We start from the raw sequence: 14,216 nt of genomic DNA on the forward strand, positions 1-14,216 counted from the left end.
AGGAATTTGTAGTTTCACTGTGGGAAATAATGCAGGACAAGTCATTGAAACAGAAGGCAGTGTTGAAGGAAAGACTAAATAAATTATATTATCATTTTACATGTGAAGATTCGACAACTGCTTTTGATCTGCAGTGTGGAAAATTGCATATGCCACTGATCCTATACAAACTCTAGGATATTCACTGCGACTAGAAATGACAGAGTCAGCAGGTGACAGATAATGCTGTAAGTGAGCAACTTATTTACACTAATGTGTAGCATAGCACCACAGAATGCCTCAACACAGACAAGCAAAGACATTCTATATCATATATATTGTCAACTAAATGGGAGGTATTCCATATGCATCAAGAAAAGGAGGCAATGGGATTTCTGCAGAAAATCAGTGTTCAGTTTCACACCAGGATAGTCTAGAACATTTACAAGAGGAACCTGGCTCCACAGAAGATGGCAGCCACACAGCACAGTCAAGCAACAGCAAGGTGTTCCCACATTAGAAATAGTGAGACAGAAGAAAATAACATTTAACAGTACCAGAGTACTCTATCTAAAGATTATCAGTGCTATATGTTGGCAACAGAGTATGTAACTAGAGAATTATTAAGGCTAGATATCCTTCCTAATGCAGATAAAGCAGTTATGGAGGAAATGTCTGATTCTAATGCTTCTTACTGTAAACTTTAACCAAGTCTGGGACTCAGAATACTACCTGGGACTTCCTTCTTGATGCCCCAACTGTGACATAGGTGGAGTCCTCACAATATCATTGTCTGTACGAGAAAACCCTCATGTGGAAGTAATGCCACTACCTATAGAGAGAATCACTTTTTACCCAAGGACAATCTTAATTGCTTCATCTTTGGAATAATCTTTAAAATAAATGCTCATTCTTCTTGTGGTCTACCTGACTCGACGGGGTGGGGGAGTGTGTGTGTGGTGAAGGTGTGGAGTGATGTTGTCGCACTGGATGATACAGCTATAAACCCTTTACATCAGGGATGACACTCATTCTATTATGAGCCTTGATGAGTAAAATTGGTAATTTTGTACACAGCATATTTAAGTAGATCATATTCCCTCTTAGCGCTGAACTGAGAATGTCCTTGCTTATTTATTATATAAATCTTGGAGACAACAATTGTTGGGGGCCTGACTCCAACTCACAGAGATACAATGCCATTTTCCAACTCACTGCACCACTAAGAAATTTAACATGGTTTGGCGAGTTTTGAGAAGATTAACATGGTTTGGTATATTTCAATAGAAATAGGTACAAACTTGCACAGCTAGAGAAGAAATAGATTCGTTGAGCAAAGACTCATTAAGTGTTATTTCCTGTGAGGTAAAGTAAGATATACTAGATATTTTATATCTAGAACTATGTAAAATCTTTCAATTCAGCAACTGGCCATTCAGCGGCACAAATCTTTTGCCAGTGTTTATGTTCTACACAAGCCTCTTTCCCAACCCAATTCAGCTGTCCTATACCCTTTTTATTTCTCTCTACTCTTATACTTATCTAGCTTTCCTTTAAATGTATCTACACTAATTGCCTCACCGTTTCATGTGGTAGCATACTTCGTACTGTAAAAGAATATCTAAAGCAACCTAAAGCTTAAAACACTTGCAATAAACTGTAGTTTGAGGAGGTTTCTGGCTGAATTATACATTAGACAAAATGTGCCATGTGCTCTGAGTGGCTGGAGCAGTGGAATGTAATGTACAATGTTCACTCAGTTGATTATTTAGGGAAATGCGCCCTCAGTGTTGCATGTGGTGGTAATCTGAACTGTAGGCAATATAGTTTTGTGGCTTTCCAAAGGATGAAAGGAGGGTTGAAACCTGTTGCCTGGATTCTGAACTTTATTGCTGGATGAGGAGAAAAGATTCAAAAAGTATATCTATATAAATTGAGGTTTAATAGTTGCTCTTCACAATAGGCAAATAGCCCCAAGTTCACCTTGGCCAATGCTGTGTTGTCCTTATTCAAACAAATGGGTTAACTCTCTGTCATTCACTGAGCTTTGGCCTGCAACCAATATAAACATATACAATGGACTGCAAGTTCTTTTCAGATATCCTAATCTGTTCCCTTGCAAATAGAAACCTTATTCAGAGTCATTTGTGCTCTAAGTATTACTATGAAGTGTAAAGTCTAAGCAAACATAAGATCATCAAAGATTAACTTTGAGGAGAAAAGTAATCTGATAATGGGCACATTCTAAATGCTGTGAATTTGATAACTTTTACTGTCATTAGAATTTTTTTATTCCTGTACTTTCACTGCTGTTACAGTTTCCCAGTGATCATTTAATTGGAGGGAATTACTGATGTGATATTGAGCTATGTTGATCAAGTGGGTTTAATTTTGATCCCTAGTCGGTGTTATCTCAATTCCGATGAGGGGCAATATTAGTGGCACAGCAACCATTATTATCAGTGTACTCTTGGGCAAGTATCATGACTGTGTAACTTTAATATATATTTTATAAAGAAGGATAATCTGAAAAATTCACACAGAATCCTTCAATGTGATTCCAGAAGTCACATAACTGCCCTTGTTGATACAGCCAATGAAAACAGACAGACTGATATGTTATCTCAGCATCAGTCACAAAGGGACACATTTAGAATTTGATTAACCCTGGACAACCCAATCAGTCCTCCGAGAGGGATACACACTGGGAATTTTATCCTTATCAACTTCACATTGTCATACAATGACTTATCATTGTTAATATAGCAGTCATTTGTTTTGGTTGTGATAAGATAGGCTGTGAGACACCACATTTTCAGAACTCCAAGATGAGACATCATTTAAGAGAACGCAGATTCTCAATAGAGAGATGGAAAAAGGCAAACTAAGCTATTGCACTGAACCACCCTACCTAAGGACACAGTGCACACTACCCTTAAAGTGAAGTAAAGATTCCTTCCTTTTTCTCTCAGAATCTGTTCTGTTCTGTTTACTTGTGGGAGAAACCTTAAACTATTCAACTCTAGAAACCATCATAAGTACTGAATTTTGCCATCATGTTGTCAATCCTTTTTCCTTCTGAAAAGAATCTTCAAGCAAACCAAGCCAGCAATGACATCTTACTTTCATCTTTATAAGATCATTTATCCATGCAAACCTTTAATCTCTGCATCGATCTTTTAGCCAATTTATGTAACACATTTTACTTGGTAAATTTAAGCAATAATTACAGAGATAGGGTGGGGGTGTGAGTCTGGGTGGGATGCTCGTTGAAGGGTCGATATGGAACTCAATGGGCCAAATGGCTTGCTTCCACAATGTGGGGTCTCTATGACTCTATCCTGTTGTATCCTAAACAACTGTCTCTGCTACCTCTGTTCCTTTCTACTGGGCGAGACTGAACCCAGACTAGGTGACTGCTTCACAAAACATCTCTGCCTGGTTTGTACACATGACTTTGATCTCTGGCCACTTGCTATTTCAATGTACCATTCCGCTTTGATGCTGAAATTTTTGCCTGAGTCCCACCGCAGTATTCAAGTGAAGCCCAGGCCTTCATTAAATCCTTAGCCAATGGTTTGTTCACAGGCAAATAGAACTGTTTGTATTGCTTGAATTCCAAAATCACCAGTCAAAGCAAACAGCTTCAGCAGACTACCAAAAGCATTCACCCATTTCCTATAGACCTGGACTTTTTTCTCCAAACATTCAACAACTCAATAGAAAACCAGAAAGAAAGAGCAAAATCAACAGCAGTCTGCGGAAGCTTCCAAGATCACTCTCCTGCCAAAACTGAGTCAGAGCTGTTTTTTCTCTTTCCAATCAACATTTCTGTGTTTGGTTTATTTGAGCCAGTCCTCTTTGATCAATGAATTCAACATCCAACCAGCTGTCAGGCCTAATGCATAGTAACAACTTGGTGCTGATTCTTCTACTGTGTCCTTAAAACAGAAATTAAATTGTTTATCTTCAAAGCCAGTTCCCGACAACAAATTTTTTTGTTCTCTGCTTTAAAATAGGCTGCTATTCAAAGTTCAACTCTTAAGCACAACTCACAGTCCCAAACCGAAATAAATAAGAAAAATAAAAGTAGTGAGGGCCTTGACAAACCATATTGGATTTGAAATGTTAACTCCATTTCTCCCTCCACAGATGTTGCCTTACACGCCATGTTTCTCGAGGCCTTTATGTTTTTGCATGAGATCTCCAGCATCTGCAGTATTTTGCTGTTTAGAGTATTTATTTGTTCACTGCCAGGCCTGATTTTAAAGCCCATGCCTAAATGCCCTTGAAAAGAGCATGAATTCTTGAACTTTTGCTGTCTACGTAGGGATGAACTCCTTCAGTCTGTGTGGTGATGTGCTCCTATCTTGGATATACCAGAAAATTTAGATTTAAAATGTCTGTTATAAATTGTTCTTCCATAATTTAAATGCACACTTTTTAGTTTTAATCAGTTTGAAGTTATATAGTGACATGTCAATTTCTTTGCATCACTTAATATAGAGATAGTTCTTCTCTTTATATAGTCTTTTACAATCTTTTATCATTTAGGTTTTTCCAACCTTTCCCCATAGCTGAAGTATTTTATATTTTATTTTGTTCTGACAATGCCTCATTTTGAGGCATTACTGCTCTGTGTGAACAAAGATCTTAAAAACTGCTCACTATGTTATTCCTACACTACAGTAGGAGGGATTAATCTTGCTTCAGTTTTAGGTGTGGGTACATTATCGGATATTCCAGCTTTGTAACTTATAATAATTACCTTGTTTATCATGACCTAGAATTGTACCACTGAACTCGGTGACTCTAGCAGATGTTTGGGTGATGTTGTAAGTCTGCGTGTGCTGACTAAGTTTGTTCAAATTCTTTCAACAAAATTCCTTATCACACTTTTGTCAGGTTCCCTTAACTTCTCTGCCCAGAATGGGTGTCTCTCTTATGGTTAGCAACTGAAAGGAGAGCACTCTTGATGGTTTAGTGAATTAACTGCACCACAGAATAAAAATTCAATTCATCATCCGTCATCCATTCATCTGGCTTAGTTAATTTCACTGGCAGAGATTCTACAATTGACTTTCAACACCTGGGCAGGAAAGGAAAGCAGTCAGTTTGGGATCCTCTGCCAATCATTATCCACATTGCCCTTTGAAAAATATGTGAGGCCTTTGAAAATTGAACCTGCCTATGATGCATGTACATTTTTTAATTTCAAAAATATAACTTATTCATAAACTATCTACAAGTTTACTACATTTTTTTGAGTTGTTCAACCATATTTACTCCCATTTGCAGTAGTCTGTTGGTCAGTCTCCCCACAACTGCACTGTGCCCTGATTAATTTTTCCCCTTCCGCTTCAGAAGTGATGATATTGTCTCCTAGTAGTTTGCAAATGTGGGTTGTGTGAATTGAATACAACAATTAATTAATCTCTGGGGAATCTCGGCTTTGGGAGCCCTCAGGGATTCACTTTCTTGCAGGAATGATTGAAGAAGCAGTACATATATCTAACTCTTATGTCAGCTTAAAGCTCCAAAGCTGAGTGTATTGCTTTGACCGCTAAGATCAGAATACTGAATACCAACAGTGGATAAAACCTAGTACTTTGTTGCTCTGTGTAGTTCAGCACCACGCAAGTGATTCAATGGACAAATGAAGTTTCAAAGCCTTTATTGTAAAGAATTATGACTAATTCAACATTGTGAAGTATAGTGTAACTGAAGTAATACCAGTAGTGATACAGTCAGTAGTATGAGTGTTGATATTAAGGTTGACAATGTGAGGAAACTGGATTAGATTCTCTGGAGGTGTGGTCAGTAAGACACTGCTGGCTGGGAGGAGTTATTGACGTTCACTCCAGAGCGATCCAGTTTGTTTTTGATTTTTAAAAATTTGTTCTAATTAATCGCAACCTTACTGTCAAGGTCCAGGAGTATAGAAATTGCCTTCTTTTCCATATATGTGCATCAAATTTCACTTGCAGACTATAATTTGTAGGAAGTAGAGAGAGCCAGAGGCTGAACTTTTCTGGGCAGGCCTTATCCTGTCTAAAGACAACAACTTTTACCAGTTGCACACTTGAAAATCAGGTTGGTGATTTACGAATATGAAGAGGGCCTGTGAGCTGGTAGTTCTTCTATATCCTTCTATCCTGACTAAACAGAATGCAGGACAATCAAATGTCAAAAGATATTGCATTACATTGCTGGACAGTTGTGGTAAACTTAATTTGTATACCCAGTGTCTGGGAATGCTTGGCGAATCTGTTCTATGTTCAATTACTTTTTCTAATTTTATATCATTAAAATGGATCTTGCATTGGATGGCACTTTTATTCTGTGACTGACAGATTTCCCAAGCAGGATGCAACATATTGATCGTGTGGATAAAAGGTTAGTTAATTGGATGAACTAGGGACTGGTAAGTTCAAGACTGGTGACAGGCAATTTATTGAATGTATCGAAGAATTTTGTGTTGTGTTTAACTTTGGAAATTAAATTTCTGGGTGATCAATGCAGCTACAAGTATTAGATTCACATAAGGTAAAGTTAGTTGACAAAAAGGGGAATTGTTTGTTTTCTTTTATCCTGGTTAGAATTGAAGCAAGTTAGATAAATGACCCCTCTCAATATCATGAGTGGACGATATGCCAGAAGGATTAAAAAAAAGTGTTTAAAATGTTTGCATGGTGGCAGAGAAAAAGTGCTTTTTAAAACCTTGGGACATTGCAAAGCAATTTACAGCCAAAGATGCACTTTTGAAGCATTGTTAATGTTGTATTGTTGGAAACAAGGCAACCATTGATTTGCAGCAAACTCCCGCAAACAGTTTCTTGTTTTTAGGAAGCCCCTTTGGATCAAGAATGAACTTGTTCGAACTCTGATTCATTGAGTTTGGCTGGTTGATTAGTCCATTACATGGTCTGCAGACTCTGTCGCATTTCGGGGGGGAGATGGTATTTGAAGAATCAGACAGTTGAGTTGTTTGGAGGTTTGTACACTCTCTTTGCTCTAAAGACTTTCAACGTGTTCACTGTCCTTCAAATGAGTTTTCTTCATTTTAGTCAGTCGTGGGCCAGGGACACTGATGAATTGGAGGAGATGTTTGGCAGTTTCAGGGATAATTTGATGACATCTTTGAAGCATTCCTGTTGTCATCTTGGGAGGCTCCTCCTGTAACTGTGCATTGAGTAGAGCAGTTGCTTTGAATGTCTGGCGTCGGAATGAAATATCCTGCCCAGTCAAACTGAACTTGAGTAATTGTTGCCGTGATACTGGGCATGTTGGCTTGGGAGTTTATTGAGATTATACCTCTGGAGTGGGACTTGAATCCACAACTTCCTGGCTCAGAGCTGAGAACAGAGTCACGGCTGAAAAATTACCCAGTAGAGATCTTTTTTGTGTTTATTACTGGTGCTTATTCAAACTCATGGTTGGCATTATTTTACGCTGATGTTAGCTCTGTTTATTATATTGCTATGTGTGGGGTAGGTGTGCAATGTGTAAATTGTTTCAGCTGCACTGGCGGGGTCACTAAGCCCAAGAATAATAACAGAGAGCAGGGCACTTCCTGTGATAGTAACTTGATAGTAACAGTCATATATGGAACAATATTTGGGGTGGCACGGTGGTGCAGTGGTTAGCACGGCTACCTTCCAGTGCCAGGGACCAGCCCTGGGTAACTGTCTGTGTGGAGATTGCACATTCTCCCCGTGTCTGCATGGGCTTCCTCTGGGTGCTTTGGTTTCCTCTCACAGTCCAAAGATGTGCAGGTTAAGCTGATTGGCCATGCTAAATTGCCCACAGTGTCCAGGAATGTGTGGGTGAGGTGGATTAACCATAGCAAATGCAGGATTATGGGGACAGGGTAGATGGGTGGGTCTGGGTGGGATGCTCTTCAGAGGGTTGTTATGAGCCATATGGCCTGCTTCCACACTGTGTACGGATTCTATGATTCAATAGGTTCTCTCATGGACGCAATGCTCTTACATTGGTAAGACTTCTGCACATTTTTGTTTGAATTTTGTGACCTCATGCACAATTTTAATCAGCCATGCTCAAGGGTTTGTAAGGCTATATGCAGCGAAATGCAGCAAACTACATACTTTCACCCTGACGTATACTGAGTTCCAGGTGTTTGGAGATCGACTGCTATTCTAGGTTGAGTTAGCTGGACTGGTGGTGTTGGTCCCTGAGCCCTCATTTCAGGAAAGTCAGGCAAGATACTGTGCTTCACATTCCCACTGGAGGAAGGCGAATATTGAGAGGGATCAGAATGCAGCCACTAATGGATGTGGAACTCTCTGACCACATGGACAATGTGATGGAGGGTGACCAGTGAGTGCCCTATGTAATTGCATCCACCAACGTCGAGTAGTGCTTTTGGAGAGAGATAGGCAAAAATATCACTCATTTTGAAATGAGACACTCCATGACCTTTCAATTAAAATGACAGGCCGGATTGTTTGTATTTCACTTCATTTCTCTGGCTGTGAGCTGAGCAGTTGCCGAGCTTCTGAGACGCAAATTGTTTCGCAAGTTGGAAATTGCTGATGGATTGCGTGTTTGTGAAGTCTGGAGCCATTGTCTGGGCAGCTCCTGCTATTATTCAGGTGGCCGGATGTGTGTCAGTTTTGCTTGGAAAAGGAAGCCTCTCTCCCAGGCATTCTGAGTGAAAGTAAGCTGTTTTTCAGCCAGACTTTCCCCCCTCTTGCTGGAACTGCTTGTCTGCCTATTTGTCATAAGATTCCGGAGGGGAGGTCACATGTCAAAAAGGACGGAGTGAGCTCGCTGCATTTGATCATGTGATATACTGTCTAAGCCGCTGTTCCTGTACATGCCCAGTGAAGTGGAGAGAGAGAGAAAGAATTCTGAGAGCTGAGTGGGGCTGCTGACTGGGAGATCCTGCTGTTTGGGTGCCAGCTTCTGGCACCCTGGCCCCTCGTGGGCCTGTGTGTAATGGAGCAACAGCTGCAAGCTGTCGCAGTGGACAGCTAGGTGTGGTGGAGTGAGGGGAAACCCCCCACTACTATGTGGAAACGGTAAGTCTGAACCCTGTTGAGTTACAGCTTTTTTCCTCTGTTAGCAACAGGGAAGCTTCTGTCGTCACCAGTTCTATTGCAGATCTAGTGGTGTCTCTGACAGGAAATGTACTGGGTAGGTTTAAGAGGCTGGGGTAGACAGGGAGCTGAAAATGTGTGGGATGAGAAACTGGGCTACAGTACTACACTAGCGTTGATATACTAAATCCTGCTTTTTCTGTCTGGCTGTAACACCAGCCATGAATGTAAACTGATGTTTATTGATGTACTTCAAACTCTGCACAATACGGTGAAAAGAACAAATTATATGTTGATTTGTGACTTCTGAGGAGGAGCTCCATATCCATCCCTTGATTTGAGTTACATAGAACTTCACGCAGAGATGTAATTGAAAAAACAGGGACTTCAGAAAAGTCAGAGATGAGAAAGGGGCACTGCTAGAAAGGTGAGAGAACAAGAGGGATACTTGTACATCAGTAGAATAACTTTGTGGTTTGTTCCTAACATTGCATAATTGTGTTTTTTTATCTTTGTCCCTTGTTTAAATCAAGGCGAGTTCTTTACTGTTCATTGGATGTATAGTCTTTGCACTTACTTTGCATTTGAACAGGAGATGTACTTATTTTAACCTTTCCCCCAGTTTCTCCCAGAGCCAGTAATTGATAGAGTACAGCTTCATGGTCAACAGACAACTTCAGGCACCAAGGGTTAGGAGCCATTCTTGACGTTTAAGTCTGGACAGTGAAGTTTCGTGGACTATTGTACTCTGGAAGCATCTCAACTGAGCCAGTTTTGTCCTCATCTAGTCACATGTTTGCAGTTCACAGAATGGCTTGCTGTAGTGATCAGGGAAAGGAAGGTCAGATGGTTTTTCCTTTATCAAGCGTGACAGAGACCTGTTTTAGTTACCCTGCTGCTGATCTGGCTGAGATCAGTTTCTTCACCACAGACTTGGGTGAAACTGCAGCTGAGAGAGATAATGGGAACTGCAGATGCTGGAGATTCCAAGATAATAAAATGTGAGGCTGGATGAACGCAGCAGGCCAAGCAGCATCTCGGGAGCACAAAAGCTGACGTTTCGGGCCTAGACCCTTCATCAGAGAGGGGGATGGGGGGAGGGAACTGAGGGAACCTCATCCCACCTCCTTGACCTGTCCGTCTTCCCTGGTGCCGCACCCCCAGCTACCTACTAACCTCATCCCACCTCCTTGACCTGTCCGTCTTCCCTGGACTGACCTATCCCCTCCCTACCTCCCCACCTACACCCTCTCCACCTATCTTCTTTACTCTCCATCTTCGGTCCGCCTCCCCCTCTCTCCCTATTTATTCCAGTTCCCTCCCCCCATCCCCCTCTCTGATGAAGGGTCTAGGCCCGAAACGTCAGCTTTTGTGAAACTGCAGCTGTCTGGTTTTTATACTGCGCTGGATGGCCATTCACTAACTGAGACACTAGATTGTTCCTGAACTGATTTACTGAGAGTCTGGATCGTTCTTTTGCTGAGTGTCATTATTTAGAATTATTTCCACCCCGTGAGGTTAACATAACTGTGGTTTGGTGTAAAATTGAGAAACTCTGCAGTTCTTGATAACCGTACAAATTCTTAAAGGGATACCGCACTCTCAAAGAAGAATTTGAGAAACCTCAACTTTAACAAGTAATTGCTGCACTGAGTTTTGGGTTGCATTGAATTCTTTTTGGCCTCGTGCCTTGTGGCACTTCATGCTGCAAGCAAGTTTGCGTCAAATCCCTTTGCTGGTTGACAAGCATGATGGTTGTTCAAATACCCAGAAAGGTGCCCAAATGGGCACAGACTTTTCAGGGCACAGCTCAGGCTTCTCTGATGACCTACTCAGTTGGTAAAGACAGTGACCTGAGTTAGAGTGGAAAGATACAGGCATGAGTGTTGTTTTGTTCTATCTACTTATTCCCAACTAGGGGCTTCATATTACAGCTGAAACTGATTTCCAAGACTCTGAACTAGGAGGGGAAAATCAACAAAGACTCCTATTCCTGCCTGCTGTCTAATGACCTTTGTGAAGTCCGTACATTTATTTGTTTGAGCATCAGATGACATCAGTTATTGTCCATGATAATTAACATAATCAGCAGGGCACTTGCAACTGAACAATTACAGAAATACAAATGAAATGTAAGTCCCTTTATGATCTTGATGGAATGGTTGCATTCGTGGGCTCAGTGAGATGATGATCTCATGTTGGTAATCTTGATTTTTAAAAAAAATGCACTGGTGCTGGAAATCTTGGAAAAAATCTGAAAGCACCCAGCCTTAGAGGCAGCATCTGTTGGGGGAGAAATGTCGTCAAAGCCACTTATCAGAACTTTAATTTCATTTAATTTTCATTTTCTATGTGTAAAAGTTTGGGTCCAATAGTTGCCCATTGTGGGAGTCAACTGATTTGACCCCAGGCCACAATAAACCGTCTATTTGAGTTGGAGATCATGGGATGATTGGTGTGTGAAATGGACAAAATGGGATGGCCCGTTTGAGATTTGAGACAGATGTTCGTGGGTTAGAATAAACAAAACTTCAGACCAAACAGTACTATGATTTGGGAATGTTTTACAGATGGGGCTTAATTCTACACCTCACCATATAAAAGAAAAATATTGCTCTTAAATAGTACCTTTGCACTTCTTCAAGATATCTCAAATGATTACACAACTATAAAAGTGCCTTTGAATATGGCCATTGATCTAATGTAGGAAAATATAGCAACCCATATATGCGCAGAAAGGTCCCACACACACACAAAATCCTGTTTCATTTGTAAAGATGTTTGTTGAGGATAAATATTAGCCAAAACATCAGGAAAACTGTTCAAATAGTGCCCTGGGATCTTTTTAACCTCAGGTGGCAGACTAGACTTTAACTTATTGTACCATTCAAACAATACCCCCTCAGTACCTGAAGTGCTCAATTCTCTGGAAGAGGGCTTGCCTCCTTGGCATGCTAACGCTGGGGGGCCAATTGAGGCTGTAGTATGTATTTGATGTCACATTGCTTTGTACAACAAAGAGGGAGCTTTACTCTGGATGAAACCTATGCACCTTTCATGGGAATGCTTGATGCTCGAATTGGCAAAGTAAATGACAAAATATTTAACGTTCAATTCGACTGAATATTACTTTGAAGAACATGTAAACAGGCTAAAGAATAATGTGCAGAGAGCTCCAAAGATATTCCAGTGAATAAAACAACCTCCTGACATCTTAACAAGCTAAACAAATAGGTTTTCCAGTCCTGTTTAGTTGGATATCTCAACTGGGGCAAGGTTTATGTGAAATTTGACCATCGCATTTCTAGGATGGAGGAAATGGCAGCTATTGTTCCTACTTCTGATCATTATCTATTAGCTTGCATCCTCCAGTGAAATTAGGTGGACATTGAGGGAGTACAAGATGGAACTTGACTGTGATTCCCCAGGGAGGAAAAGTCCTTCTGACATGCAACATCTGTCCAGTCTCTCAGATGAAGAATGACCTCTGCCTCATTGCACTAAGAATCCTTGAAGAAATGGAAACCAAGGGAGAAAAATGTGTCAAGCGTAAAATCTATTTTCCTCAGTTGCCTGTTGTGAAGACTGCCAAAGCACCCTATTTAATTTTTTGAATATTCCAAATTGCAGCATTTTTAGTACAATAACACTGCCCTTGTCCTTGGAACACAGACCATGGATTTCTCAGTTAGTATACTGAGAGGTTGAAGGTAACTATTCTCTCCTTTGACCCTCTGATCCAATCCTAAGTATCCATCTGGTCCCACTTTGAATGTTCAGTTCCTCGGCTCCATACCCTGGTTGTTTGACATGGACTGCAATGTCACAATATCTAATCAACTTCAGTACAAAAAAAGACTTTGGAGATGTACGTTGATAACAAAGTGTGGGGCTGGATGAACACAGCAGGCCAAGCAGCATCTTAGGAGCATAAAAGCTGACGTTTTGGGCCTAGACCCTTCATCAGAAAAGTGGGACGGGAAGAGGGTTCTGAAATAAATAGGGAGAGAGGGGGAGGTGGACCAAAGATGGATAGAGAAGAAGATTGGTGCAGAGGAGAGTATGGGTGGGGAGGTAGGAAGGGGATAGGTCAGTCCAGGGAGGATGGACAGGTCAAGGGGATGGGATGAGGTTAGTAGGTAAGAAATGGAGGTGCGGCTTGAGGTGGGAGGAGGGGCTAGGTGAGAGGAAGAACAGGTTAGGCAGGTGGGGATGAGCTGGGCTGGTTTTGGGATGCAGTGGGGGGAGGGGAGATTTTGAAGCTGGTGAAATCCACATTTCTATCATCGGACTGCAGGGTTCCCAAGCGGAATTTGAGTGCTGTTCCTGCAACATACCGGTGGCATCATTGTGACACTGCAGGAGGCCCAGGATGGACATGTTGTCTAAGGAATGGGAGGGGGAGTTGAAGTGGTTTGCGACTGGGAGGTGCAGTTGTTTATTGCAAACCGAGCATAGGTGTTCTGCAAAACGGTCCCCAAGCCTCTGCTTGGTTTCCCCAATGTAGAGGAAGCCACACCGGGTACAGCGAATGCAGTATACCACATTGGCAGATGAGCAGGTGAACATCTGGTGGATGTGGAAAGTCATCTTGGGGCCTGGGATGGGGGGTGAGGGAGGAGGTGTGGGGGCAGGTGTAGCACTTCCTGGGGTTGCAGGGGAAAGTGCCGGGTGTGGTGGGGTTGGAGGGGTGTGTGGAGTGGACAAGGGAGTCGCAGAGAGAATGGTCTGTCCGGATTTGAACTCTTGTACTGATTGCAGCTATGTACAGTCATTGTACCGGCCCAAGAATCAAATAATGATTAACTTTTGCACATAATGAGAAGTTCTGCAATTTTGTTAGATCTTCTAATCTCTTATGTTTTGAGTACCTAACAATTCAGAACATCCCTAAACTTTTTGAAATTAAAGGGTGATGACAGATATTGAACTGTGGGGTAAATAGGAGAACTGTAAGTGATCTTTACATGTAAGTTTTTATTTTTGTAGCATAGATGGGAAAAGTAGCTTCTAACAATGTCTTGGGTCTAAGAAGAGGGGAGATTATTCATGTCTTGCTCCCGATGGTTTTAATATGGTCACGACTGGGAAGTGGCTCTAAAAAGCTAATGGTTGGTTGTCTGTTAGAACACAGAAGAGGATTTTAAGAATGAACCATTGGAGCCATATCAAGAT

The 14,216-nt window shown here is 41.3% G+C and overlaps 1 protein-coding gene across 11 annotated transcripts in view; it reads left to right on the forward strand.

The window, feature by feature from the left end:
* The window catches only part of LOC125459289 (guanine nucleotide exchange factor for Rab-3A-like), a 61,077-nt gene that overhangs the window by 840 nt on the left and 46,021 nt on the right, over nt 1–14,216 (forward strand). For 2 of the 11 annotated variants that reach the window (XM_048545568.2, XM_048545566.2), the window contains exon 1: nt 8,610–9,023. The exons of 6 other annotated variants lie outside the window; for them this stretch is intronic. Coding sequence is in view for 1 of the 5 variants with exons in the window: in XM_048545570.2 (XP_048401527.1) it covers nt 9,013–9,023 (11 nt within the window). In the remaining 4 variants the exon portion in view is untranslated. Of the gene's footprint in view, nt 1–5,981; nt 6,073–8,609; nt 9,024–14,216 lie in introns of those variants that run through there. 3 more of the 11 variants (XM_059651999.1, XM_048545570.2, XM_048545571.2) reach the window with 2 other exon arrangements.

Source organism: Stegostoma tigrinum, chromosome 17 (assembly GCF_030684315.1).
Source record: "Stegostoma tigrinum isolate sSteTig4 chromosome 17, sSteTig4.hap1, whole genome shotgun sequence".
Classification (NCBI taxonomy): domain Eukaryota; kingdom Metazoa; phylum Chordata; class Chondrichthyes; order Orectolobiformes; family Stegostomatidae; genus Stegostoma; species Stegostoma tigrinum.